We start from the raw sequence: 27,802 nt of genomic DNA on the forward strand, positions 1-27,802 counted from the left end.
TTTGTTTTATTTTGAAACGCCCGAAAGGAAATGGTTTTTTTCCGACCCCACGGTGACTTGACCGACTTCGTCCTGCTCTCCACTGTGGATTTACATACCCTGATTTCCGTGGGACTGGGAAGAGAAGGGGGAGGGCGGTGAGCCTTTCAGGAACTGAGGAAGCAGGCGCAAACGGCATAACTTAACAAATTAACAACTTGTGTGCTCGCCGTCGCTTCTGTGGCGCCTCCTGCCTTCTGTCGGAATAACGGCTGCTTTTCTGCTCTTCTGGCTCTCTTCGCTTCTCTCGCTGGATCATTTTCCTATACTGGAGGAGGGCTGGGAGTTTTTTCGGAGGAGACGGGAAGCAGCTTGAGTTTAACCCGGTTGGAAGGGCTGTGGCCATGGCCGGGGGTGGTGGTGGCGGCGGCAGTGGGGCTTCTCCGTTGGGCCACGCACCGCCGATGTGGTATCACCGGGACCTGAGTCGAGCGGCGGCCGAGGAGCTGCTTGCCCGAGCCGGTAGAGACGGGAGCTTCCTGGTGCGGGACAGTGAGAGTGTCAACGGGGCTTACGCTTTGTGTGTACTGTAAGTAACTTCGTCGGCCTCGTTGTGCTTTGTTTACCTTGGCTTTAGCTAGCACACATGACCAAAAGGGGTCATGGTGTGTTCTCTGTAATTCTGCAAACTTTATAAACTCCTCTCTTTCTGTTTTTTTACTCCATCATTAACTTTTCTGCAGTAGACGCGATCAAACTGTAGCTGAAGTGTGCCTAGCAAAGCGTTAAGTTGTTTGTTTACTTTCTTCTGGAAGCCAAAGACAGGGATAGAGAGACTGCCTGTCTGCCCTGCAGTGAAACCCCAGCATGGCACACAACTTTAGGGCTGTCCCTGTCTGTCTTGTGTCTGATGTGGTCGCCTGCAGCGCCCTTTTTACAGGACTCTGCTGCAATCAGCCTGCGGGCTGTGAGCAGTGGCATTAAACTGAATGGTCGTGGAGGTAAATATAAGCATGCATGGGCTGGTGAAGCTTTGCTTTAATTTGAGGTCGGAGATGTGGTGAAAGAATGGGCCTATCCGAGGAGCTGTACATAATATAGTATATCATGAAATGACACAATATCAAAGGACAGTTAAGAGCGTCTGTACTTAGAGGGAGTTAGGGCAGCCACCTTGTTAAATAAATGACGAAAGACTGCCCATTCATTACACAATGGGGACTTTTCCACCAAACACCTACATGTGTAACAGTAACACAACAGTGCATTCACCTGAGAAACTGATGCAGGCAATGTTAAATGAACCATGGCAAAGGGGTGTTTAACTACAAATGACTAAAAGGACTTACAGCCACACACATAGAATACACACTGTTCAGGTTCAGAGAAATATCAGGCCCCTGACATTCACTTCACCTACATCCCCTATCTGATAAGTTTACCCCATGCTGAATCCCTGGGTGTGTAGTTTTTACACATGTAGTATACAGCTCATATACATCACCTGCTGATGGACTGCAAAAGAATTGAAACAGTGAGCTTGTTCAATCCACAAAAATTTGAACACTAACTTCTTTTAAAGTAAGCAAGTCAAATAATCACAGCTTATGGTGCTTCCTCTGTGATGTCAACCAAAAATATCAAATATCTTTTTGGGCTTTTGGAAAGTGCAGCTAATATAATGCAATATTTTTTTTGTTATGTAAACTGATTGCTGCTATGGTCATGCGTTCTCACATCTCTTTTAAAAGCGTATAGTAGGTCAGATATGTCACCGCTAATTGTGCTCGTCATTCAGTGGGTCACTCTGTGACCGACAGCATTCCTCGCATCCATGCATCATTAGTTTCCGGATTTATTAGTGCCTCCACCTCTCCCTTCCTCTCCCCTTTCACCTTTCACAGTACTGACTTTGTTTCATCTCCGAAACGAAAAACAACTTCCAGGCAAATTACAGACAAACAATGCGAATGTTGTTTTTAAATCCAGAAGTTTTGGTTTCACATACACAAAAATAAGATGACAGAGTTTCACAGTTTACCGTACCGTTGAGACAAATGACAGCTACTGCAAGAATTGGCACTAACACGAACAGAAACTGCTATAATCTTCAAAGATGAACTTTTCATTGTTGACATTATACGCCCGTCGTTTCCCACGTTGGCTGTAATTAAAGCAAGTGGTAAGTCAGAGGGTTTTTTCCAGCTTAGAGGAAGGCCTTTGACGGATGACTATCCGAGAATAAAAATTCCTTGTATTTGAATACAATGACTCACATGAGCAACAAAAAAAAAAGAAGTAATTTGATTCTGAGTGCAAATCGGGAATGTCAGAAGCAGTTTGACAAAATGTACACATATCTTTTCAATAATTACGCTTACCTAGTGGCGTGTGTGACAGTTGTTGCGATTCATTGCTTACCAAGAAACCCAAGCTTGAGCATTAATTATGTGCCTATATTACCCACAAACAAGAAGATGAATGTGCAATTTAAAATAAAGGTGGAGCATATTTGCTGTAAAGCATTTTCTCTGTGAATGTTATTGTGAGTGCGAATCGCACTGATTAATTGAACATTATTTGCAAAGCACCCTTGTAGGCCACTCACAGAGATGAACCAGTGCTGCTAGGAAAACCAGAAAGAAGTGGCTCACTTCTCGAGAACACGGATGACTTGGTGTTTCCCAGTAATGCCTCCAGCTAAAGAGAAAACGATTCGATGGTCAGACAAGACATTTATTTGTCGCCTTTGTCAAGTTTTGCACTCGCTGCTGTGTAAACCAGCGTTTCTAGGAAGTAAAATGTGAATCAGCAGATGTGTGGAAAGGTTTAACCATCGAACGGCACACTTTTTTTTTGTCACAGGGCCAGCGTGCCACTTTGGATGCTCAGAGGGCTGATGTGAGTGAAGCACATCCGCTCAATGTTTTCTTTATCTCACATTCACCTGATCACTATACCCCCCACTTAATCCACTGAAATGGTGCTTTTAATTCTATTATACAGAATTAAAAATAAAGTCCAATGAGTACGAATGTGACTTCTTTCAGTGGAATATACAGTGGACACCCACGAAATGCACAAACCAAGGATTTGTTTGTTTTTTTACCTGACAAGTCTTTTCAAAGTCGGACGTGTAACTTATAGACAGGGACACACACACTTCCTTTTTGAGGTCTTAGGAGACCCTGGTGCATTTAGGAAGTGTTTCCACTTGTTTCGACTGGCTGACTCTTGATACTTTCGTTAGCCAAGCATTAGCCTTTCACTTCCTCTTATAGTGACTTTGGATTTTGTGTGTCTGCATGCAAGTTTAATACTCGTGTTTAGTATTTGTGAGCTATGAATGTTTTAATTTGCGTGGATGCAGTACGAGTCCAATGTAGCATGTTAAAGCTCTCAATGATTAGCACACAGTTCTGTAACATCATTGGCTTACACATTTTAAGACTCTGTATAAGACGGGAAAGGTGCCGGCAGTGAGATGAGCTTATATGCTAATAGTTTTGAGTGTATGCTAGTCCCTGTCTCTCAGCTGTTTTCTGTTTTTGCTGTCAGGAATACGGTCGTTACTATCAGTTTAACACGTCTTAACTTGCCAGGGTTCAGGATGCCTCTGTGTAACTGTGTGTATGTGTGTGTGTGTGTGCATTTCAAACGTACAAGTTTGTGTGCAGACATTCCTCATGTAGAAAGTGTGTTTTGCTCTTTGTAGAGTTTTCAAATTCTCCTTTTTTTTTCTAAACTTCTTTCCAGTACACAGAGAATCCCTTCCCATTTAGTCTGATATTGTCTATCTAAGTAATTTGAAACAATATCTGCTGTCTGCTTACTGTCCTTATGTCAGTTGTCATTGAGTGAAAAATCCCTCTGAAAGAGACTCGTTTCTCCTTAACCACATCTTCTTCTTTTATAAAATGTATTTAGCTTGTCAGTTTCTTCAGAAAACAAGACTCAAGTTCACTTTCACATGTATTTTCTGTTTTGCTATGGTAATCAGTTTGTACTTGATGTTGATTGCCAAATGAACTGTCATTACTATTACTACCAACTATGGCTACGCACATTCATCTATCCATTAATTTTCTTCTGCTTAGTCAGTTAAAGTAAAGTGTGGGTGCCGAATCCCAGCTGACATGCGGCGAGAGATGGGGCATACCCCAGTCTTTAACATTGGTGTCACAGAGACATTCATACCTACAGGTAGCCTAACATGCATGTCTTTGTGGACTTGCAACTGCGTTTGCCTCAAGCCGCTTTATGCTGTAAGGTAGTGACCCTAGAATAATAGCAGGAAAACCCCAACAATCATACGGCATCCTTTGAGTGAGCACTTGGCAACAGTGGAAAGGAAAGGAGATGGTCTGCCTCAGACACTTCTCAGGAGAGAAGCCTCCTTTAGCCTAATTCTGCCAGAAGTCTCTTCCTGTTAAAAGCGAGTTTTTCTTTTCCACTATTGATTAGTGCTCACTCATAGGCGGTCCTCTGATTGTTGGGTTTCTCTCTCAATCCCGTAGGCTCTTCACCTTACACTGTAAAGTGCTTTGAAGTGGCTGTTGTGAATTGGTGCTATATAAATAAAACAGAATTGAATTGAATGTTTCCCTCTCGCTAGCTGTGAATTGACCGCAGTATTACTTCCACTTTTCTCACATGGGGGCAACTGGACATGACACAGACTTTCCAGTAGCTAGCTGGCAAGTTAAAGGCTATTCAGTGTCCTAAGTGAATGAGTGGGACATTCGCATTCTCACATACGTCTCTGTTTGGTAGTTCAGGGCTGCGGTGCATGAATGGGTATTAATTATGTATTTAGCGGTCACGTGATCAGACAGAAGAGACTGAGGCTAAACCCTAAATCTAAATTCATTGCTCTTCTAAATCCAGAAGAGCGATGGTAATTTCCCAAATTGGCTGCAGCAACATGCCTGCCAAATACATGAAGGGGGGAAAAAAGCAGTATGCATATATCTATTGTTTGTGCTCATACCAAATATTTCTATGCAGATTTTTTTTTTCTGCTAATCACATGCTCCATGAAGTGTCTTAATCAAAAACCACGTCTCCATAGTGCTATTGTTAGCAATACAGTGATAGCAGGAAATGAATCGTCAGTGTAAGTCACACTGTAGTGCAGTAATACACACAGTATTTACTGTGCTTGTTCAGGAATGGCCTCTTGCATTTTTGGTAGTACGTGACGACAAGGACGGAGAAGGCTGTAAGGAGTAATCTTAGCTTTTGATTGTTGTATTTCAAGGAAAACCTAGTTGGGTTTTGCCAAGATAGGCTTCTGTTTGAGCTTTGAAGACAGATTCACGCTGTGTATATTCTTAGAAGAGGTTTCCCTCTAAACTAACAGAACAGAGTGAGCCAGTAGGGTAGTCCTTATCCTTTCACACAGGCCATTGTTGACAACACTCATAAGCTGTATACTGTGAGCCTATCTCTGGCCCACGACAAACCTCACTCTCTTTCTCTGACCCCCTTCCCCTCTGTTAACTTTACGGCCGTTGAAACAATAGTATTTACTTCACAGACCTGCAGAGAATCTCATCAGCTGCCAACAGGAAAACAAACACACAGAGGCACACAAACACATTGTACACCGCAGTGACGCTTGCGTATGGATTTTGTGCCACTCGGTCTTCATGCTATTGTGTTTAAAATGTGACAGGATTGAATGTGGGTTTGATTTTAGAGGAACAAATATTTATCTGGTCCCGTTAGTTTGAGCTGATATGGAGCTATTATTTGCAACAATTTGCAAAACAATGCGCTGTTTATGAATTCGGTCAACGTGGGAACTTGTGCTCGGTTCAACATTTTGCTCCTTTTCAGCGCCTAAATTTAAAATTTTTTGGATATTACTAGAGTAGCTTTGCATTTTTCCGCTTGTGTGTAAAATAATCTGTTTTTACTAAAGTCTATCTTAAATGGAGTGTTTATATTATTTTTTATTTTTTGACCAGGAAGTGAAGTGAGATAAAGAATCTCTTTTACGAGAGCTTCCTGCTCCGTGATAAGCAGCGTTAACCTAGTTTTTTTTGTTTTTGTTTTTATAAACGGGAGAATATGAGTGTCCTAGTAAACGCCTGCACAAGCATGAAATCATGCAAAATCCACACAGGACAGTCCTGCCAGGTTCAAACCAGGACTCTCTTGTTGTGAGACAAAAGTTAAATCGCTTATTTAACAACCAAGTCCAGAGGTTTAAAATAATAGTGATTTTTGCAAGTGCAAATCAAAAATCATTAGTTAATTCTGCAGCATGACAATGATGAAGCTCCCAAAATGTTTTTTTTTTTTAAGATGCCATTAAAAGTTCAATACAGGCCCAATCATTTTCCTACAAATGCTATTTAATAACCAAGTTAAACATCCAACAGCTCAAGCAGACTGTGACTCTCGTTGGGATCTGGTCATGATCAAAACCATTTGCATGGTGGTCTGAGAGGAATGTGAGAAGCATCACCAAACAAAAAGTTTAGTTTTTAACTTTCTTATACATTGTTGTTGAGATCATTTTATATTTTATTCCAGTCCGTGTTTTAGCTCCTGCAGCACACTGACCTGGAAAAGCCGGAAAAGCAGCTGGGTTTTGAATTCCCAACATGGATTTATCCCTCCCTCCATTTATACACACACAGGCATACTGTAAATAAGCGTGGTGTTGAAGCAGAAGTTTAAAAAAAAAAGACTTTGGTGTTAGGCTGGAAACTTCGAAACTTCTGAACTGAGAACACCAATGAATCAAAAACCACAATGTTTGCTTGGCAAATCAAAAATTTTGCGGTCGGTCCACTGGACCGGCAGAAGCACAGGCATGAAAATCATTAAGCTTTAGCTTGTGGCTGTGGGCGTGTAGTCACGCCTGGGCCAGCCGCAGTGTCAGAACATTGATCTGTGATTGGTCGATGGGGGAGAAAAAGGAGCCTGAGGTTCAGTCAAATCAGTCTGATTTGCAGTGGTTTAATGCAACAGAGGCGTACTTTCATTTATCATTTAGATTCTGACGTCTACTCCATTTTAGTTTTGTTTTTAACTGTTGTCAATACTTTATGATGTACAAACACTCAGCTCTGCTTTACTGTACCGTGCTACTGTAAGTATAAAGCATGCTCACTGTGACAGACAGCAACAGGTTTAAGCTACGCCGTCTAAACCCTCCTCACTCCCATGCATACAATCACACATGCTGTCCACTAAGGTCGAGTACAGTGGTGTGTGTGTGTGTGTGTGTGTGTGTGTGTGTGTGTGTGTGTGTGTGTGTGTGTGTGTGTGTGTGTGTGAACTGAAAATAAAGATATTCAAATTTACGTAGAGTCATAAAAAATAGAAAAAAATTCTCTGTACTTCTGCGTCCACCTGTGTTTTATTTCCACTTCATTTGCTGCCACTTTCTGCCCTTGTCCTCTCTTTGATTCAGCTCCCCTGACTTCTTTTTACTCTCTCTTTCTTTGCCTGTAGGTTTCAGAAGCACGTCCACACATACAGGATATTACCAGATGACGAAGGTTTTCTGGCAGTGCAGGTACAGTAAAGACACTCTCACACTCGTGCTTTCAGCAGCAGCTGGCAGGCAGAGATGCTTTCGTTGGCTCTGAGCTCCCTCTCTTACACACACACACCAACAGCAGGGTCTTTGTGCCTTGTGCTCAACAGCTGTGAATACCAGCTACCAGCAACCTCACACACGCGAAACACAACACAGGGCTTCGAATCATGTGGCCACAGCACAGCTGTCTTGTCTCACTGCTGTATGAGTTTTGGGGTCTTCAGCTGTGACGCTGAAAAGTCTCATTTTAATTTATCCGATTGAGTTTGTGGCTTCTTCCTGGTTTGAATTATATTTAGCCTACAGGGCTGCAATTGCTTACAAAACATTCATTGTGGAACAATGGAGGCTACCAGAAGGTTGGGCAATGTGACTTCTTGTAGCCACGGTGTTTGGATGAACTTAATGCATCTGTCTCTTGTTTCCCTTCCTTCCTCGCGCTCTCAGACCTCTCAGGGCGTGCAGCCTAAGCGGTTTAAGACTCTGCCAGAGCTGGTGTCATTGTACCTGCAGCCCAGCCAGGGTCTGGTCACCACCCTGCTTTACCCCGTGGAGAGAGAGGAGACAGCTGTCAGTGACGATAGGGACTATTCCGGTAATTTCAGAGCTAACGCAAACACACATGCCCAGATGGGGTGTCCTCGTCATCGCATGTTAACCGTGACGTTCTGTGTACTTCTGACTGGTAGATGGAGAGGATGAGAAGCCGCCCCTCCCCCCTCGCTCTTCCTCCACCTCCACTCCCCCTGGACCAGACACACCCACAGACAGGTACAAAGTCCACAGAGAGAAACATCTGATTGTGTCCTGTTTATAACTGTAGGGAGCTTAATCACAAACTACCTGCAACCACCAACCGCGTCACTCGGAAGTCACGGAAGTCACACAGGGGAAGTATGTCGCTTCATTGTGAATTATGTCACAGACGTATTGAAAATCACATAATCTCACACATGCTCACAAAAATAATAAGGAAGCGTTATTATGGTGATATGAACACACACGTTACTCAGTGACTTTGTTTGTTCCAGTTTATATGGCTACACACGCACGCGCACACAGATTATCAACTATTAAAAGCACTCGTTCACACAACTTCATGCACGCTCATTAACACACCTCTCTGTCTGCATTAAGAAGGTAAACCACATCCTGCTAGAAACCACGGCGTTCACGGATGGTGTGCGGCTTTGATGAGGTGCGGGCTCTAGTTGTCGGGCGCACACAGACGCGTACATTTCAAATCCCTGTCAGTTAATAATACTACTAATAAATTTTTGACATTTCCCTTATGTGATAAATAAATACACTTTTACAGTTTTTTCAGTGGGAACCAAACCACTTCACACAACAGTTGGTGAAGTAACAGAAACTTATGCATTACCTAACCTTGGTTAAAGTGTCAGCCAGTGAAACAATATCTTCCTTTCAGTTCTTTTAGTTGTTCTCTCTCGAGCTGCCATAGAAGGAAATCAACAATGCAAAATGAGCATAAAATGCATTACAGTTTAGAGGAAGTAAAGGGAGCACACATGCATGTCCTTTAAAAATCCTCAGGGACTTTGCGTGGTACAGCAAAATATAGCTTACATGGAAGCCATGGTGTGGATCGTATGAAAGGGTTGTAAATGCTGAAAATTAGTCTGTAAAAGGTGTTTTATTTTTTATAGGTTGGCCCTTTGCCAGTTCACGTGGTCCAGGGTGTCCATGAGTGTTCAGGCGGGCATAATTTAGCTCAGAGGAAGTATGTGACTCTTTAAAAAAAACAAAAAAAAAAACAAAGTCGCGACTACACAGATGCCAACTCTCTCGCCGACGGGCGCACACACTCATCCTACTTCTGGCAAACTGTGACGTCCATCTTTATTTTCCTTTCCAAGGGGTGTGGAGCATCTGCAGATTTAGCAACTATTCTTTTTTTTTAAGTATCACCTGGAACTTTAAATAACTCCGTGTGACTTCTAGCAGTAAATGCATCAATGTAATACTACAGAGCAAATAAACAAAATCAAGAAATATGGCAGACAGAAAACTGAATGGTAAAAAGCTCTAAGTAGGCCCCAAAATGTTTTCATGCTTATGTCATGCCTTTACAGAATTACTATGGTGCAACTTTGCCCAAGGCAGTGGAGAACACGTGTGTATAAAATGTGTAGCCCATCGTCAAAGCTGCAGTAGGTGTTAATTTATAAAAGACAAAATGTGGAAATTTACAGGCCCGTCTTGAAGCTCTCCCTTCTACCCACAGGTATAGATAGAAATAAGTAATTCTTGGCCTTTGTTCCACTGCAGCTTGCGTCCTACATTGGTTTCCTGTTTGTATTACTGTTCTTTCACCGCTACTTTATACCTCTCACCTAATCTGTTGTTTAAAAAAAACAGAAAATGAAGCTAGAGAAGGGCGATGCGACCAAAAATATTTATCACGATATATAATTGACACGAGACAAATTACTTTACAACTCCACAACTTTATTAGTGCAAAAAACCCCATCAATGTATTTTCACTTAAACAAGCAGCTTTTATGTGCATTAAAGTTATATAAAAATGTAACAGTGCAAATGCAAATTCTTTGCTAACAATTTAAGCAAAAGGCATTTCCAGTGGAAATTGGCCGACATATCCTCAGCATAACCATGTATAATATCCACAAAACTTAAAAAAAGGTTATACACACACAATACGGTAATGTTATGTTGAAGCACAGTACGTATCACTCCACCAGGCTCCTGCCTACGATAGCCGTAATGCTCCGAAAATCCATCAAATCAATCAATCAGCTTAGCAAAGTCGTACTAAAACATTTGACAGATTTTCGAGCGCCGTGCACATAAAATCGTTTCGAGGTCAGTAAACACAACCAGAATTCATACATAAGGCACACAGGATTATAAGGGGCACTGTCGATTTTCAGAAAAATCAAAGGATTGATTTTAAGTGTGCCGTATTTTCCAAAAAACAAGGTAATAACGGCGGCCCGCTAGCACGTTCTACCAAAAATAGTGCTTTGTTGTGTATCTGACAGATGAAAGCCAAACCAGTTCCAGACCACTGAAGTTGCAGCATTTTTACAAACCAGTTCTGGTTCATCTATTTCATTTAACGATCCGCTTTCGCCCTTCTCATTCTGCGTCGTCGCCATGCTTTTTACGCCATGTGCGTATAAAAACAAAGGCACTGCGCATGTGCGTTTTACCCATATTCTAACGCGATATTTCATTTTCTTATCGTTGCCCAACGTTATACCGGTATTACCGTGAACGGTATGATATGACCCAGCCCTAAATGGAGCCCAGAGGAGACACATCAAAGAGTCTAGTTTTCTCTCAATCACTTTAAATAAACGCCACTAAAACTTTTTTATTTTGTTTTTTTTTCCCTGAACACACCAAAACCATCTGTGCCTTCCTGGACTTTAAATCACTAATGCATCGTTATTATTTGAAGCCTCCTTGTATTCTCATACACATACCAGCATTTGGAAATGATGTTCATGTGGTGGTTATAAATGGTTTCTTTGAATATGTTTTAGTACTCCAGCAGCTAATGGCCTGAGCACCATCTCCCACGAGTATCTGAAGGGCAGCTACGCTTTGGACCTTGAAGCAGTCAAACAGGGGGCCTCATCCCTGCCTCATCTCAACAAGACACTAGTGGCCTCCTGCAAACGCCTTAATGGGTAAGCAGCAGCACATCTGCACATGTGCAATATTTTAGAAAGCTGTCAAAACGAATTTAAAACTGCAAATCATACTGGTATTTAATAGGCAAGTAACACACTGAATTCCCTTTTTATACCCAAATTTGAGCACAGAGACCTGAAAAAGTCAGAAATTAATCAAATATAAGATTGTAAAAAAACACTGTTATCTGTAATTTGGCATTAAAAATAATAATGCACTTAATAGCTGTTCCTCTTTTTGTTTTGTTTTGCATTTTGTTATTTAAAAATATCATTATAATTAAAGAGCTTGTACAGACTGGTGGGTTGTGCATTAAAAGACACTCAAAAATGATTTTGGTGATTATGAGTATAATTAATTTAGGGCATCTGTGGCATAAACCTTACATTAGTGGTGGTCTAATAAACTTGTGAAGCATTGTATATTATGTAGTGTTATATTCTGTCGGTTTCCTGATTGACTGACTGCCAAAGATTCACACCTCTCGGCCCACAGAGCTATCTGCTTCCTTAAATCAGCTCTAGGGGTTTTTTTTGGGGTTTTTTGCACGTTTAAACACTGTGATGATCTGCAGGAAATCAGCTTGATTTCAGAAATGTTACTGTATGAAGACATAAGTGCAGAAAGAAGCTGTGAGGTAAATATGTGAATCTCTCTCTGCTCCCTCAAATAGAGAGGTGGATAAAGTTCTGTCAGGCCTGGAGATCCTGTCTAAAGTGTTTGATCAGCAAAGCGCTTTCATGGTCTCCAAAATGATCCAACAGGTACAGGTACTCTTCGCTTTTTTTAAAAGTGTGTGGTTGTGTGTGTCTTTGTTTGCGCAATGGCAGAATCTTACCCTCCTTTTTATTATCCTATATCCCATAACAAACTGTTACACGCGGTGATTTTATTATTTTTTCCCTTACTTTATCACACACATGTAAAAGCCTTGGTAACTTCTTAACACTTAACAGTGTTGTTATTAAAGCCCTTCTTCCAGATCATAGCTAAAATTATTATATTTGCCAACCCGTAAAGTTGAGGATTGCTCGCTTGTGGTGGGCTTTACGCTTCGTTTCAGAGAAGATAGAGTGTGAGTCATGATGTCCTTTAAATATCCCCGTAGCGCTCCTGCTAGAAACTTGGTATTAAGGAAAGCTTCTGTATACAGAACAGGCAAATAAAATATATAATCTGATTTTGCATGCATGTGTTATTCTTTGTAATTAAAAACATTTTCGTGTGGTTGGACAGAGAGTAGAGCCGATTAGTGGCCCAGCAAAATTCTTGATTTGAAGTTCAGGAGTCACTTTAGTCATCAAGCAAGGACTGACAATGAGTTTGACTAAAATTTGAATAAAAACCGATTTTAGGCTGGTTTAGACTGAATAGCCTTAAGACTGCTCTGTATATAAGTAAGTGTGTTTGCTGTGCAGTTTTAAGGCTGCTCTTTTTACATGCACTCTTTTTGCGGATTACATGGACTCTAATGGGGTTTTTTTTGTCTCCATCAGTCAGTGAATCAGGGTGGAGACCAGGAACTGGAGAACCTTGTGACCAAGTTGGCGATTCTCAAAGACCTGCTGTCCTCCATAGAAAAGAAGGTACGCACAGACGGCACATTTAACAGCTGTGATGGACAACATGGCGGCTATTGTTTTCACTTTGTGAGTCATCAGGAAAAAATGTGGTACAGTAGCAGGATCTGCCACGGCTCTGAGTCCTCTGACAGGTGTTTCTGCAATCTGTAAACAAAAGCTTGTCAGCACAGTAGAGTTCAGTGGTGCCAGATGAAGTCATGAAACTTTATTGCTTTGTAGTTGAGATTAGAGTAAAAAATCTAAATGAAAAAGTGAGCATCGAGTGTGAAGATTGGTGTGCTCTCACCTTACTTTCTATTTTCTCTATGTACTTAGTCTAGTAGTTTGGAGATGGTTTGTTTAGATAACCCTCTCCATATGATGGATCATCTGTCTAGAAGCCCTGCAGGGTGTGCTTGTAGCGCAACACGTGACGTTCTCTCCTTTTGAGGCTTTTACATACAGCACATATAAACCACGCAGAAGGAAAGAGACAGGGTTGGGATATCGCTCGACTTCCCTTTAGAAGCCCTACAAGTCAGCAAAGACCTGATGTGTCAATGAGAGTCTGAGACTTTACAAGTAGAAAAGTGGACCCAATACGCTCATGTTCAGGTTACTGTTTTTATTCTTGGAGTCGGCTAGAGTAACTGTCCATGATTCACAGTTCAGAATAACCCTTATTTATATTACAAACACAAGGTTTGAGACTCGTTTTAAGGATGATGCCTTCGTTTCACATTATAAAGAGCCAGAAGAGAATAATAATAATAATAATAATAATAATAAATTAAATCTCCTGTTTACAAGGTTTACTGTGTTCTACTTTGTTCTACTTTGTCACTTGAGAGGGGGGGGGCTTTCACTGGCTCGGGAGGAAATGGCCTCAATGTAGTAAGGCTACATGTCCAGACGATGATACTGGTTCCACCTTCCCTGCTCCTGTTAGATCACATCCAGGAAATAGGAAACCTTTTCCTTGCTGACACAAACCCTGAAACTCAAAATGTTACAGTTTTTATTTTATTTTTTTTTTCTGTACCTTATTCTTATCCTCCAACTCTCTTTTTATTCTGTTCTTTAAATTAATTGTTTCTCCACCTGCGTGTTTGCCTCTTTCTGATACCCCTCAGGCCCTGAAAGCTCTACAGGACATGAGTTTGACCTCTCCATGCTCACCCCCTCCTCTGCACTCCATGCGTCACAGCAAATCCATTCCTGTGCAGGCCTTCGAGGTATGCACCGACATTCACCAAACATGCACGCCTACATACTGTACTTCATTACTGGCTGTCTCACTGCAATGTGATGTAGGTCAATATCATGGCAAATGAAATTAAGTATTGCCCTTAAAGTCAAATTGCTCTGTGGACATTAAAGCTCCCTTCTGCCAATTTGGGTAAGCATCTTTTTAAGCAATCTTTTTTTTCTTTCTTTTTTTGTATGTAGAAAACCCTGAGATTTATTTTCTGTATTTAATTTCTGAAATGTTATTGTCAGGCAGTGGTATTTAATATGACAGATGGCATAAACTGAAGTAAAATAGGCTAAAAAGTCATGCATTTCTCAGCACAGGAATTTTAGCAGCAGATGTGATGTGAGGCCAAAAGAATGTTTTTGAAATGCATTTCCAGCTTACGTCATCACTGTCGCAGCATTTTATCACATTTCCTTGTAAAAGCATGAATTTAAGTGAGGCAGTTTTGATGTGCTGTGTATAAGACTGTAATAGTTTTATTATGAAAAGTACCAGCTGCATGGAGTGCAAATGTTAATGCTGAAGGAAGACTGAGAAAAGGAAAAAAAGGAACACGTGAAGATGATATAAATGGCTTTCACTTTGAGAAAAGTGGTGAACTAAGTGTGAAAAGGGTAGAAGGAAAAAATGTCAGGGAGGACGTGGGGGAAGGAGGTGACACACAGAGTTGAGAGATGAGTCGAGAGATGCTTGATTGAAATATTGGCTGTTGGCTAAGCCTGCGTTCTCTGTGGCGACATCCTTTCAGTAGTTTCCTGTTGCACACAAGTGCTACGCTAAGGAGATGCGGCGTCTGATCTGCCTTGTGACACCCAAACACAGAAGCACTCAGTGACTCAGAGTAAGAGTGAGTGTACGCCATCTGTTTAAACTTTTTTCCAGTCTTGCGGTTCTTAGTAAGACCTATACATCAAAAAAAAATGCGTGTGCGAAGAAGCTGGTGTGTTGCTAAAGGAGGTTGGCAGTTTGGTGGCCGTCTTTCTCAGTTCCTCCAGTCTGTCTGCTGAAGTGTCCTTGGGCATTACACTGATCCTCAAATTGCCCCAGATAACTGACGTGTGAAAGAAAGTTTCTCTATGAATAGAATCAGATCATTTCTCTTTGTGGATATGAATCTAAAACCAGAATTTGGATATTTACTATGATCATCAACATTTTATTCATGCGTTTTCTCATCTTCGAGGCTGCGTATGACTAAAGTAGATCTAATACTGCTCTGTGCTTCGTTTTAGAGACCCCTGGTGGAGGGTAGATTATCTCAGTAGACACATAGGGTTTACAGAAGCATGCTCAGTATGCGTTTAAGTGAGTTTAAACTTTCTCCTGTGGCTCATTGCAGGTGAAGCTCGACGTTTACCTGGCGGAGCTGACGAAGATCGGAAAGAGTCAGAAGTACACGCTGTCTGTGGACGTAGAGGGAGGAAGGCTGGTAGTAATGAAGAAGGTGAAGGACAATCAAGAGGACTGGATCACCTACACACATGACAAAAGTAAGGATTGGGGCACCATTCACACAGAAAAAAGTATGTCCATTATAGGATTTTAATCTCGCCATCCAACTTGAACCTTCTTTAACCCTCCAAATCTGTTACATGACCTTTTTTTCCCTGAATTTATCTGCAACTTCCCATCTCTAACTCGCTGTCCGTTCGCCTCTGTGTCTTTCAGTACGTCAGCTGATCAAGTCTCAGCGGGTGCAGAATAAACTGGGCATTGTGTTTGAGAAGGAGAAGGATAAGAGCCAGAGGAAAGACTTCATCTTTGCTAGTGCCAAGGTCTGCACACAAGAAACAAATGGACACATAAAACTGCTATTTTACAGCTATTCATAGATAACTTACAGTTAACATGCCGCCTTCAAACTGAAGATTTTGCAGTAACATTGCCAGAGTTATTGCACAGGCTTATATGCATTTCTCTGCTATGAATTCAGTCTGCACTGAGACTCTTTGTACAAAATTAAAAACCTGCTGTTAATCAGTGAGGTAATGTTGTCATGTGCACCTGTTTAGCTGTTCGTTAATACAAATATATAATCAGCCAATCATGTGGCAGAAACTCAGAGTATTTATACATGTAGATATGACAATCACAACCTACTGAAGTTCAAAGTGAGCATCAGAGCAAGGTAGAAAGGTGATTTAAGTGAGTTTGAACATGGCATGATTATTGTTGCCAGATCTGGGTGTTTCAGAAACTGATGATCTGCTGGGATTTTCCCCCACGAACCCATCTCTAGGGTTTACAAATAATGGTTTGAAAAAGAGAAGAATAAAGAATTAAGTCAGTTGTGTAAGCAAGAGGGGGTCCAAGCTGGTATTATTAGCAGAGTGTAATCAGTGACGTGGTTGGTAAGTGTATAGAATATAAAGATGTTCAGAGGAACTTCAGAATGACGGCTATCAGTGGCATCATCCGCTCACTGATGTGTGTTTGTGCCAGAAACGGGAGGCGTTCTGCCAGCTGCTGCAGCTGATGAAGAACAAGCATTCCAACCAGGACGAGCCAGACATGATCTCCATCTTCATAGGCACCTGGAATATGGGTTAGTCACACTGAATGACTCGCCTTAATGGCTACAAATACATCTGAAAGTGTTCAAAGAGAAAGGAAACAGTTTGACCTTTTTCCTGTCGCTTTAGGCTCTGTACCTGCACCCAAAAACGTGGCCTCGTGGGTTTTGTGTCGTGGTCTCGGGAAGACACTGGACGAGATGACCGTCACCATCCCTCATGACCTGTATGTGTTTGGCAGCCAGGAAAATTCAGTGTGCGATCGGGAGTGGGTGGAGTCACTGCGCGCCCTGCTGAAAGAACAGACAGAACTGGATTATAAGCCGGTAAGGAAAGAAAGCCAACTGTTTATGGCTTGATGAATGTGTATGAAGAACATAAGGAGGTGTTGCGGATAACCCTCAGGCGAGTGCTGTTGTTGTACTTGAATGAAAAAAAGTTGATTTTTTTTTTATTATGCAAATGTCATCATGTTTAGAAAAAGACAAATTTCCCACATTAGTTCTTGTCTGATCGTTTTTTCAGAACTGCATTTTTATGTTTGACTAGTATGAGAAAAGAAACATTTTAAAACTTTTGTTTTATTGTAATGCATAGTTATAAAAAAATTCCTGTAAAAAAATACAATAATTTCAAAACCTTAAAAAACAGAGTTATTTTTGAGGTTACACAACTTTCCTTTATCCTCTCCACACTTTAGTTCCTGTAACAAATATAGAGCTAAGTATAGGACTGTCTCTATACAAGCAGAAGTTTTTGCGGTTTGCATAAAAATGACCCTGTTTGAAGGGGAAAAAAACTGAAGACAAGGGGGGGAAAAAGGCTATTTCTGCATGGTGCGAAAACAGAAATGATGACTGTAGGTTCCTCATTGTGTCTCGTTCTCGTCTGCAGATCGCCGTGCAGACTCTGTGGAACATAAAACTTGCTGTGTTGGTGAAACCTGAACACGAGAACCGGATAAGCCACGTTGGGATGTCCAGTGTCAAGACGGGCATCGCCAATACCCTGGGTAACGGCTCTACTCTGTATTCCGTCTTTGCTATTCCTTCCTATGTCTTGCTTCCTGCTTCAAATGTAGGAGGAAATAGCTCTGATTTCCTGTCTTAACAATGGCCTCCTTGAGCAGTGTTCATGACTGAATCACTTGTTAGTTGATTAAAAAATGTGGGACTTGTATTAGTAAGAAAATGTGAATCAAAATCTAAACTTTCACAAAAATCTTGAACTCATAAGAGAAAAAAACACAGATTTCCTTCAGCTCAGCAAACTGGAGCCGTTCATTGTTTCTCATATTTTAATATAAAACTGATCACAGCCAGATCCCCGGTGATCCTTTAAAAGTTTCTGTTAAGTAATGCTTGTAATTGCACCTAATTTGCTGTATTTTGATTTAATGTTTGATTTTATGGTTTCTAGGTAACAAAGGAGCAGTGGGCGTGTCTTTCATGTTCAATGGGACGTCGTTTGGCTTTGTCAACTGTCACTTGACATCAGGGAATGAAAAGATTGCCAGGTGCCCAACACGCTCTTATTTTTATTTTTATTTTTTTGTTTGTTTTAAGCCTCTCAATATCAACAACAGAGAATTCCTAAAGCAAAAGAAACCACACCCCCTTTTAATTCTAAGGTTTTATATCAGGAAATAATTCAAAAAAATCATCCGGTCCTTAGCACGTCTTAGAACCAGGTAAATACAACCTTAGATGACATGTTACACTCTGATTATTTATTTTAGAACACAGGACAAAATCCCAAACACAGCAGCAAATCTTCAACAGAACAGCTGAAAAAGAGAAGAATGAAGGTGCTGCGATGTCCCAGTCAAAGTCTAGACCTCAACCTAACTTAAATACTGTGGCAGGACCTTAAAGAGATGAGCGTATACGTGTACAATCATACAAACAGAATTACTGCAAGTTCATTGCTGCTAAAATTGGCTCCACAAGCTTCAGAATCAGAGATGCTTTGTTTTTCACGCATAGTTTCTGCATTTTGTCTTTCTTGTCAAATCAATAATGACACTGGGTAATAGTCATAATCTAATAATTCATCATAGTAATTGAAAGAGGCTGTGCTTTCTGTTTGCCATAAGTGTAAACTTGGTTTGGTTTTTCATTATAATTTGGTGAAAGCTTGTTTAAATGTCTTCTTACGTGTGACCTTTGACCTCTGCAGGAGGAACCAGAACTACCTTGATATCCTGCGGCTGCTTTCACTGGGAGACAAACAGCTGAGCTCCTTTGACATTTCGCTGCGCTTCACGCACCTCTTTTGGCTGGGAGACCTTAACTACAGGCTGGATATGGACATACAGGTGAAGCAGAAATAAATACAGGCAGCCTCCAAAACGTGGATGAAACTTTTCTGTCTGACCCTGTTTTTTGTGTGTGTGTTTGTGTGTGCAGGAGATTTTAAACTACATTAACAGGAAGGAGTTTGACCCCCTGCTGAAAGTGGACCAGCTCAACCTGGAGAGAGAGAAGAATAAAGTGTTTTTACGCTTTGGTTAGTGCTGGTTATGAATATCCTCACGAGTCAGAGCAGGATGTGTTTCAGTGTACAGAAATATAACAGTAATACCAGTGAAAAGTCAACACTAACAAAAGACTGCTGTCCTTAAAGCAGAGTTTCAGTGGTCTTATAAACACAACCGAAGGGATGACTCACACTTACCAAAAGCACCTGCTCAGCACTCTTGTTGTTCCCTGAATAGTTCACCATCAGCTCTGGTTTTTCTTTCCAGACTTCAGTGGTTCTTAAACTGTGGGCTGTGCCCTCGTGGTGGGGCACAGAGCCACTGCAGGAGGGGTGTAACCAGGGGGGAGGATGTGTGTTACGTTCCCCTGAGGGGTCTAGGCGGGGAGGGGGAAGTAACAAAAGTGACCGGGTCAGAAAAAGGAGTCAGGGAGGCAAAACAGTTAAATAAAACAGTTTTATTGAAGTAATTCAACTAAAAGAGACGGACAAGCCGTTATCACCATAAAAGAAACAAACAAAAACTCAGGCGTCGGTCAGTAAGGCAAAAAGTCAAAAGGAAAGCGCAGCTCACTAGCTGGAAACCACAATACACAGCTCACTAGCTGGAAACACCACAAGACACTCAGCTCACTAGCTGGGCCCACACAAAATGGCACTCTGGCCCAGAGCTCACCTTTCCCTGGGCTTAAATCTCCTTGATTACTGACGAGAGTCAGCTGCACAAAAGGGAAAGGTGGCACCTCAGGCAGAAGAGGTAGTGTGACACGCCCACACAGGCACCTTCAGGAGGAGGCCCTGCTAGGGCCGTAACAATGTGGAGTTAAACAAAGTTGGATAATTATGATTTTTACTGAGAAAGTGAACCGACGTTGGCTGTTTGCTGACATTTACTACACTGGAATTGAACTTGGACCCTTTTTTAATGTTAATGATTAATCCAAACAATAGAGTGGGTGTGTGGACTTGTTTTATCTTCTGAAGTGAGTAATTCAAGTCATTCACTGCTGAAGCCTTTTTCACTTTTAAACATTATTTAATCTTAACTCAATGCAATGAAGTCTGCACTAACACTGTGATCAGTGTGTGATATCACTGGGATTATTTGTTTTAGTAGGTAACTAAAAATCAGCCGTTGCCCTGCAATGTTGTCCAGTGATCCATGATGCCATGTAATAAATCCTTAAATACCAACCGATTACTGAGAACTTGGTCATGATTGCTAACCCGGGGTCATAAATACTGTGAATCGCACCTGCTGTTATATCAAAATTATAAATATTGTTATGAAATGCTAAACTTCGAACCTTTACTGAAGTGGATGTGTGTCTCTTTGCGTGCAGCGGAGGAAGAAATCTCGTTTCCGCCCACCTACCGTTACGAACGAGGCTCAAGAGATACGTATGTCTGGCAGAAGCAGAAGGCCACAGGGGTACGTTCCCTTTCTTACGTCAGAGCCACCTCTGATAAATTCTTTCTGTTCTTGTGCCTCGTCCTGATAATTCTGCTTTTCCGTCTGTCCCAGATGAGGACTAATGTTCCATCGTGGTGCGACAGGATTCTGTGGAAGTCTTACCCAGAAACACACATAGTCTGCAACTCCTATGGTGAGGATCATCAGAAGAAGAAAACCTTCATAATTTCACCTCATAATGCTAAGTGGACAGAAATTAAAGTTGTTGTTTATTTTTGTTTGTTTGTTTTTTTTGCCAGGCTGTACAGATGATGTTGTGACCAGTGATCATTCCCCTGTATTTGCTACATTTGAGGTGGGCGTGACCTCCCAGTTTGTCTCCAAAAAAGGTACAAATTTAATTTTGTTTCCTTTCTGTCACTTCCTCTACTTCCTGGTCTCACTTTATCTGGCTTTTCTTCCTCCCACAATCTTTTTGGAGTTCATTATTGTTATTATTCATGTTATTTAAGCGCTCCGTGTTCAACAAGTGACATTTAAAAGTGAGTGATTAAATACATGCCTGTCTGCACAACCCACACAGATCTTTCCTCCTCTTTCCATCTTCCTCCTCCTCCCTCCTGTCCACATACTTCTGCACAGGTTTGCCAAAGTCTTCAGAGCAGGCCTACATCGAGTTCGAGAGCATTGAGGCCATAGTAAAGACGGCGAGCAGGACCAAGTTCTTCATTGAGTTTTACTCCACTTGTCTGGAAGGTGAGGTGAATGTGATTGCACCTTTGCAGTGACTCTTTCATGCTCATAGACATAAATATAATGAGCAGTCTGACAGAAGGAGTTGCAGTAAAGCAACGTGACCCAGAATGGATGCAATAAAAATGTTTTTGCTTCTTCTTATTTGTATCTTTCTCCCTCCCTCCTGGTCTCAGGCAGTCAGTATTACCTTTAAACTAGAATCCATAAAATCCATTTTTCACCTGTGTTGTGCCCCTGCCACCTGTCCACCATGTACTTTTAAATTAAAATGCAATGGGTACCTGAATCCTCACCCCGCTCTTTTCCCCACCGTCTTCCCTTTATCCTCTTCCCCTTCCTCTCGTCCCTGCATCTCTCTCTCTTTGTCTTTCTCTCTGTCTCTAATCCTTAGAGTTTAAGAAGAGTTACGAGAACGACAGTCAGAGCAGCGATAACGTGAACTTCCTGCGCGTGGGCTGGTCCAACAAGCAGTTAACAACACTCAAACCTCTTCTGTCAGAGATCGAGTACCTGCAGGATCAGCATCTCTTGCTAACAGTGAAATCACTGGATGGATACGAGTCCTACGGTATAAAGATTGTCTGTGCTTGTGGTTCTTTGAAGTTTAAAGGGAATCTAGTTTGCTGGAATCTAACAAATCTCCCCCACTCTTTTTAGGCGAGTGCGTGTTGGCTCTGAAGTCGATGATTGGCAGCACAGCACAACAGTTCCACACCTACCTGTCTCACCGTGGGGAGGAAACAGGAAATATCCGAGGGTCAATGAGGGTCAGAGTCCCTTCTGAAAGAATGGGAACCAGGGAGCGATTGTACGGTAATGCATTTTACACCTTAACACCAATTACCTACAAAGAGAGGAGATACTAAATGTCTTTCAAGCTTGCCGCATCCATCACTTGAACAGTTCCTGCCTGCATGTTTTCAAATTTGCAGACAGGAAGTGATGGATCTAGGGTTACAAGCATGTCACGTTTAGTTCTAAAACTGATTTTGTTGCTGTGTTTCAGAGTGGATCAGCGTGGATAAGGATGAGACGAGTGGACCTAAAGGGAAATCTGCTGTGGTATGCAGATCGGGGCATGAGTATGTGAAGTCAGTACACTCTCCTTTTTTTTGCACTTGATTTTTATTTAGAGTTCCCACACGTCAGTGGGGATTTTTCTGTATAGCGTATGTTGATGATGTGCTGGCATGTACCTAAATATCGATGCTTAAATACCTTAAGGGATTGAGTCGTAGCAGTCAGGTCTTTTTGTGAGTTTGTTGATGAATGCGTTTGAACAGCTGAGCCGGGTAACTTCAGGGTTAACCTTGAGTGGGTTTCTTCTTGAGTGGGTGACTTGCACTGATTATAGATCAACAGGTATAAAATCACCACTTGCTGACAGATCTAGTTGCATCACTAATCCTGAAAGAGCTCTCATACCTCTGTGTGCAGATAATAGGATGGTATCAAGATTTGTAATAGTGTCTGAAGTCTGCAGCTGAAAGATTAACAACTAAAACTGTCTCGTGCAAATTTGCACCTTATTTTAAAAAACACTCGATTATAACCCATCAGATTCTCCTTAATGATTGAGGCTTTTCTTCCTTCCTTCAAATAGGCTAAACCTCTTTTAAAGCATTACTGGCCATAAGATTTATAGCATGCACACATATCTGGTGCTTTTCCTGATTTATCATATTATAGTTTACTCCTTGCAAAATCAGCCACTCATCTGCTGGTACAATAATCAGTGGGACTGGTCAGATGTTGCCAACATGAACCTTTTCATGTGAATGTGCTGGTACCTAGATCGGGAAACTTACTTTACTTAGACAGTTCGTGTGACCGCTTACCCTAACACTGGCGATCAGGGTGGTGGGGATGTTTTTAGAATCCACAGCAACTCAGACCAGTGACAGAGTTACAGAGCACGTCCCCAAGTGTTGAGGCACAGAGTGCATAAAACACACACTTTGCTGACTCAGAACTCTACACTTCCTCTGGCATTACCATCATGATACAAAATGTGCACCAGGAGCTTCGGTGCATGGGATTCCACACCCGAGCAAATACTGTACGTGCAGTGTGTAGGTGGCCTAGTATTTATTTCTATTTAGATGTATTTATGTGTTATATTGAATATCTGCATTAAAAAAAACACTGATAAAGATGATGCTTGATTATCCTGCACAGTGTGACTTGAGTACGACACAAAACACATTTTAAACCACGTGTTCATGTTTTTGTTTTGTTTACTATAAAATTTGGTCTTTTATGTTTTCTATGAATCTTTATGCAGTCTTCAGAAGTACCGCTACGGCACCTTTAGACAACATTCATTAGTTATTGAACATTAGTTATTAGAAGAGTTTGCCCTCAACAACAAAAGATGGTGTCAACAGACCTCGCACATTTTGATAGTCCGCTATGTCACACGCTATAACATTGAGTCAGAATGGCAACTAGACACACCTGTAGGGTGCAGTCTCTCCATTTGTACGTTTATCTATTCGAACATCCTGCAAACATCGTGTTAGGAATGTCCTGAAACTGTCGTGACTTCTCTCTTGTCCCGCCTGCTGACTTGTTACGATGTGTTTTGAAAACAGGCCATCTGTGATTCGTAAGCCCCTCGGAGAGCTGGGAAAGGTCAGTGAAGAGGGAGAAAGGAACAGCAAAGAGGAGACCGCTGCAAGGTACTCATGACAGACACTTTCACTTAACACTTAACTATCACGTTAGGTTAGATCGTCTGATGCATTGTTGATGTGTGCAGATGAAAAGAGTTTTTACAACAGTTTCTGTGTTTATAATGAAGACCTAAACAGGACGGATCAGACAGCGATCCATCCATCAGCAAGAACAGCTACAATAATCCTGCCTACTACATCCTGGAGGGCGTTCCCAACCAGTCAGCTGCAGCCGTTTCACCTGAGCTTCTGCCCTCTCCTACCTCAGCCAACCCCCAGGCAGCTAAACCCCCTCCTCCCTCTGCCGGGGCGCGTTCCAAACCCCCCGGCGCAGCCTCGGGGCCCCCTCACCCACGCAGACAGGTTCGTGCCATTAGCGAGGAGAGCTCCTCAGAAGACGATGGAGGTGCTTGTGTTGTTGGGGCACAGGGAGGAGGTGTTGGAAGCACACTGAATCGACCTCCTCCTGACTTCCCCCCACCTCCTCTACCAAAGGGAGCCCTGGAGATGGTTCCCGAGGCCCCCTTCACCAAACCTCGCTCCCTTTACCCCGACCTGGCTGAGGTCAGGATCCCCGCAGCTGGCTCCGCTGCCCACGGAGATGCTTTCAGGCGAGGAGGAGTTGGAGCAGGGGCGCTAGACGACCAGTCGTGCTCTGTGCTCCAGATGGCAAAGACACTGAGTGACAGTGAGTTTCCTGGACAGCCTCCTCGTGCCCCCTCAGCACCGCCTCCTCTCAGGGGGCAGCCGATGGGTTTAGGTCTGGATGCCTGCCGCACCTTCCCACCTAGAAATCCCATCACAGAAAGTATAGCAGAGGATATGCCTGAGGAGGTAAGCAGTTCATGGGAAGTAATTCTGTTCAGTGTAAAACAGTTTCAGAGGCTGGAAGAAGCAATGCTGTGAGTTTTGCGTAGTTTTCTTTCAGGTGACTCCAGTTTTTGTGCAGTTTCTCACAAAAACACGAATATCTTCAACTTTGATGTTAAATATCAAAGCCTTTTACTGTAAGATGTGTCACCTTATTAGAGTGCAGAAAAGTAGAGGCAGTCTTAAGCTCTTAGTAATGTTGTTAGCATAAATGATGTGGCGGATGTGGCTCCTGCATTTAGTGGCTCCTGCATTGCATTTCTCCTCTGCAGGCACTTTGGGGCAGCAGTAGCTCATCTCTGTCTGTGGGGGAATCGTCAGTGGGCGAGTGGCTGCAGAGGCTGGGCCTGGAGCGGTATGAGCAGGGTCTTCTACACAACGGCTGGGACGATTTGGAGTTCCTCAGGTACATGAAGATCTAGGCTTTTATTTCCTCTGATAATGCAACAATAAATAAAATTGAAAGCAGTTCTTCATCATTAGATTCCCTTTTTTCCCCCCTCCTTTTTCCAGTGACATCACTGAGGAGGACCTGGAGGAGGCGGGAGTGCACGACCCCGCCCACAAGCGAATCCTGCTTGAGAGCCTCAGGCAGCAGCAGCAGCAGAAATAGACTGCATCAAACTGGTCCATGACTGGTCCAAACCGGCCTGGTACCACACCGGGCCCAATCTCAGCTCAACTGAACCGAGCTGGAACGTGCCAATCGATGCCAGACTGTGCCTTCTGAGAGAAATTGCACTCCATTTGTACTTTCAAAAACACTTTCTGAACCAACGTCCTTTGATTTTCACATGTACTTTATGTGTGTTGTCCTCATACACGTGGCCTTATTTAATGATAATCATTTCAGTCCTTCAAGCATCACTACATAACTTTGGCTTTTAAATCCAGAGAGGAGATCAGGTCAGACCCAACCTGCAGCTTCAAGTTGGCATTTAAAGCTTGTTTCCATTCGGCCTGAGAATCCTCTAACAGAGGATGACTTTGAGAAAGAGAAAAGAGGGCTTTGAAAACACACCACCTGTGTTGCACACCCTCGCTTTGGACTCTTAACTCATTCACTGCCATTGACGTCTATAGACGTCAATTACGTTTTCAATGGGAGGGGCTAGAATACAACCTCGGGCAGCTTGTCAGTGAACATCAGACTGCTTGAAATGTATTTTTCACAAAAAGCTCGTTTTCTCCCTTTTTTTGGTCAAAACAGGCATTTTTGGTGGAACCCACCACTCTTCTACAGCTGATTACTAAAAAACGGAAAATGGTAGAAACAAGCTTTTTTTTTTTGGATGGAAGAAGAGAGTCTGTTCTTCATTTTGGTAGGTTCAGCGTTTATGTGATCATAACACACATTTTTCTGTGGCTCTTCAAAAATGAGTAAAAATGCTCAAAAACCCTGGCAGTGAATGAGTTAACAACACTGGGTTCTTCCGAGTCTCAGATTTTTCTTCCTCCCACTCATAGTCACAACAAGACATCAGTGGGAATAATTAGAACAGTCGGAAGTAACATCCGCCCCAGAGCTCGGGCAGAGGAACCTTTTAACCTGTGTGATGGAGGAGAGCAGGAAGCGGTGATCGAAAGGAAACTAGAAAGTCAGGCTTAAGTGAGATAAACTCAATTTTTTTTTTTCAGTTTGTGTATTCAGTTAATGATGTGCATTTATGGTTTTATCAATGTTTTTAATGATAAAGGGAATATCGAGCAAACCAAATTAACCCCGTTAGAGCTAAAGGTGTATTCCACCTGGGTGCAGCATGTTAGGTGACTGTGTTAGCCATCAACTTGTCAAGTCGCCTTTTTTTAAGTGGCCTGTTGCAGCTGGTTGTTATTGAAACAGTCAGTATAGGTCAATAAAATGAGGAGGCTAAATGGTGTAATTAATGCTGTACCAAGGTGAAATATGTCAAAGATTTTAGCAAAGTACATTTCTCATTCTCACATGTTGCCTGTGAAGATGCTGAATTTGAATTCACAGAAGAAAATGTATGTTATTGTTTGTTGCCTTGAAAACATGTCAGCATATTTTCTGCGTTTCATTTTCAAATATATAAATGGAGCAGCGTTCAGGCAAATTGGTTAAGGTAGCCAAATACATGAACTAATTCAACACCAAAACATTTGTTTTCTCTCTGACATTTTACTGTCATTTAGTTTGGGGTTTTTTTTTTCTTAAATTACTCAACGCATTGCCTAGCTTTAGGATCATGGCACCTTTTACTCTTATGGGAGACGCTGTCAACTGACTGAAAACAGAAAACTCAGGTTTCTGCAGGTCAGGTGCGACGTCAGGGCTACTGTTTCTGGATGTGAGCAGCAGATGGCGCTGTTGCGCCACAAACCTGACCCTGGAAACCTGCGGAACACAGGACGAAGTATGCCAGTAGCGGTTACACTCCTTAGTCAAATTTGGTTTTAGATTTAGTTTTCAAGCAGTTAAAAGTCGGATAGTTTTATTTGTTCATAATTTCAATTTAAAAAAGAAAAGACCTTAAAGAGATGTGACTTCACCTCCACGTGCCTAACACCTGTCTTCTTCTAAGGGGGATCACCAACACTAAGATGTGAATGTCATGTGTGTTTACTGCTGTCAACATAGTAAAGCATTCATCTCTAACTCTGTGAATGAGACCTTCATTCACGCCTCAAAGAGAGCCCCCTCCCACCCAAATACACTGTTGAATTATAACCTTTGACTCTACTCGCCTCTTATGTTTGTTTTTTTACAATGTGTCTAATCCTTTAACGGCCCAACCGTCACAGCACAGAGACTCTGGATCTGTCGTTCAGTTGTGTTAAATTTAAGTCTTTTTGAGCCTTTTCAGTGTTCTCAGTGATGTGTGTGTGTGTGTGCGTGTGTGTGTGCGTGTGTGTGTGTGTGTGTGTGTGTGTGTGTGTGTTTGTAAGTGGAAAAAAGAGACTTGTTGTTTTATCTGACACTCCATTTCTTGTTGTTTCTTCATGCAGTCTACGTCGGTTATGTTAAATTAATGTAAGTTGTTCACCCATGTATTTTTATTCAATTAAATTGTAATACCCTTACATATTTAAA

The 27,802-nt window shown here is 42.0% G+C and overlaps 1 protein-coding gene across 3 annotated transcripts; it reads left to right on the forward strand.

Annotated features, from left to right (window-relative positions):
• Positions 1–72: 72 nt before the first annotated feature.
• On the forward strand, positions 73–27,802 carry inppl1a (inositol polyphosphate phosphatase-like 1a). Of its 3 annotated transcripts, none has more exons than XM_004561440.5 (27): positions 73–568; positions 7,450–7,513; positions 7,985–8,132; positions 8,227–8,308; positions 11,071–11,217; positions 11,895–11,991; positions 12,718–12,807; positions 13,917–14,018; positions 15,381–15,531; positions 15,710–15,816; positions 16,484–16,586; positions 16,684–16,880; positions 17,449–17,566; positions 17,974–18,070; positions 18,733–18,871; positions 18,963–19,062; positions 20,376–20,464; positions 20,558–20,639; positions 20,746–20,835; positions 21,089–21,202; positions 21,594–21,770; positions 21,860–22,015; positions 22,209–22,293; positions 23,797–23,883; positions 24,006–24,711; positions 25,020–25,153; positions 25,261–27,802. In XM_004561440.5, the coding sequence occupies exons 1-27, from the start codon at positions 384–386 to the stop codon at positions 25,358–25,360; spliced, it is 3,747 nt and encodes a 1,248-aa protein (XP_004561497.1). In that variant the 5' UTR covers positions 73–383; the 3' UTR covers positions 25,361–27,802. The 3 variants fall into 3 exon arrangements, with proteins under 3 accessions (XP_004561497.1, XP_076748347.1, XP_004561498.1); XM_076892232.1 differs by having other exon boundaries at positions 22,209–22,284; XM_004561441.6 differs by having other exon boundaries at positions 74–568; positions 11,895–11,985.

The sequence above is a fragment of the Maylandia zebra genome, linkage group LG14 (genome assembly GCF_041146795.1).
Source record: "Maylandia zebra isolate NMK-2024a linkage group LG14, Mzebra_GT3a, whole genome shotgun sequence".
Classification (NCBI taxonomy): domain Eukaryota; kingdom Metazoa; phylum Chordata; class Actinopteri; order Cichliformes; family Cichlidae; genus Maylandia; species Maylandia zebra.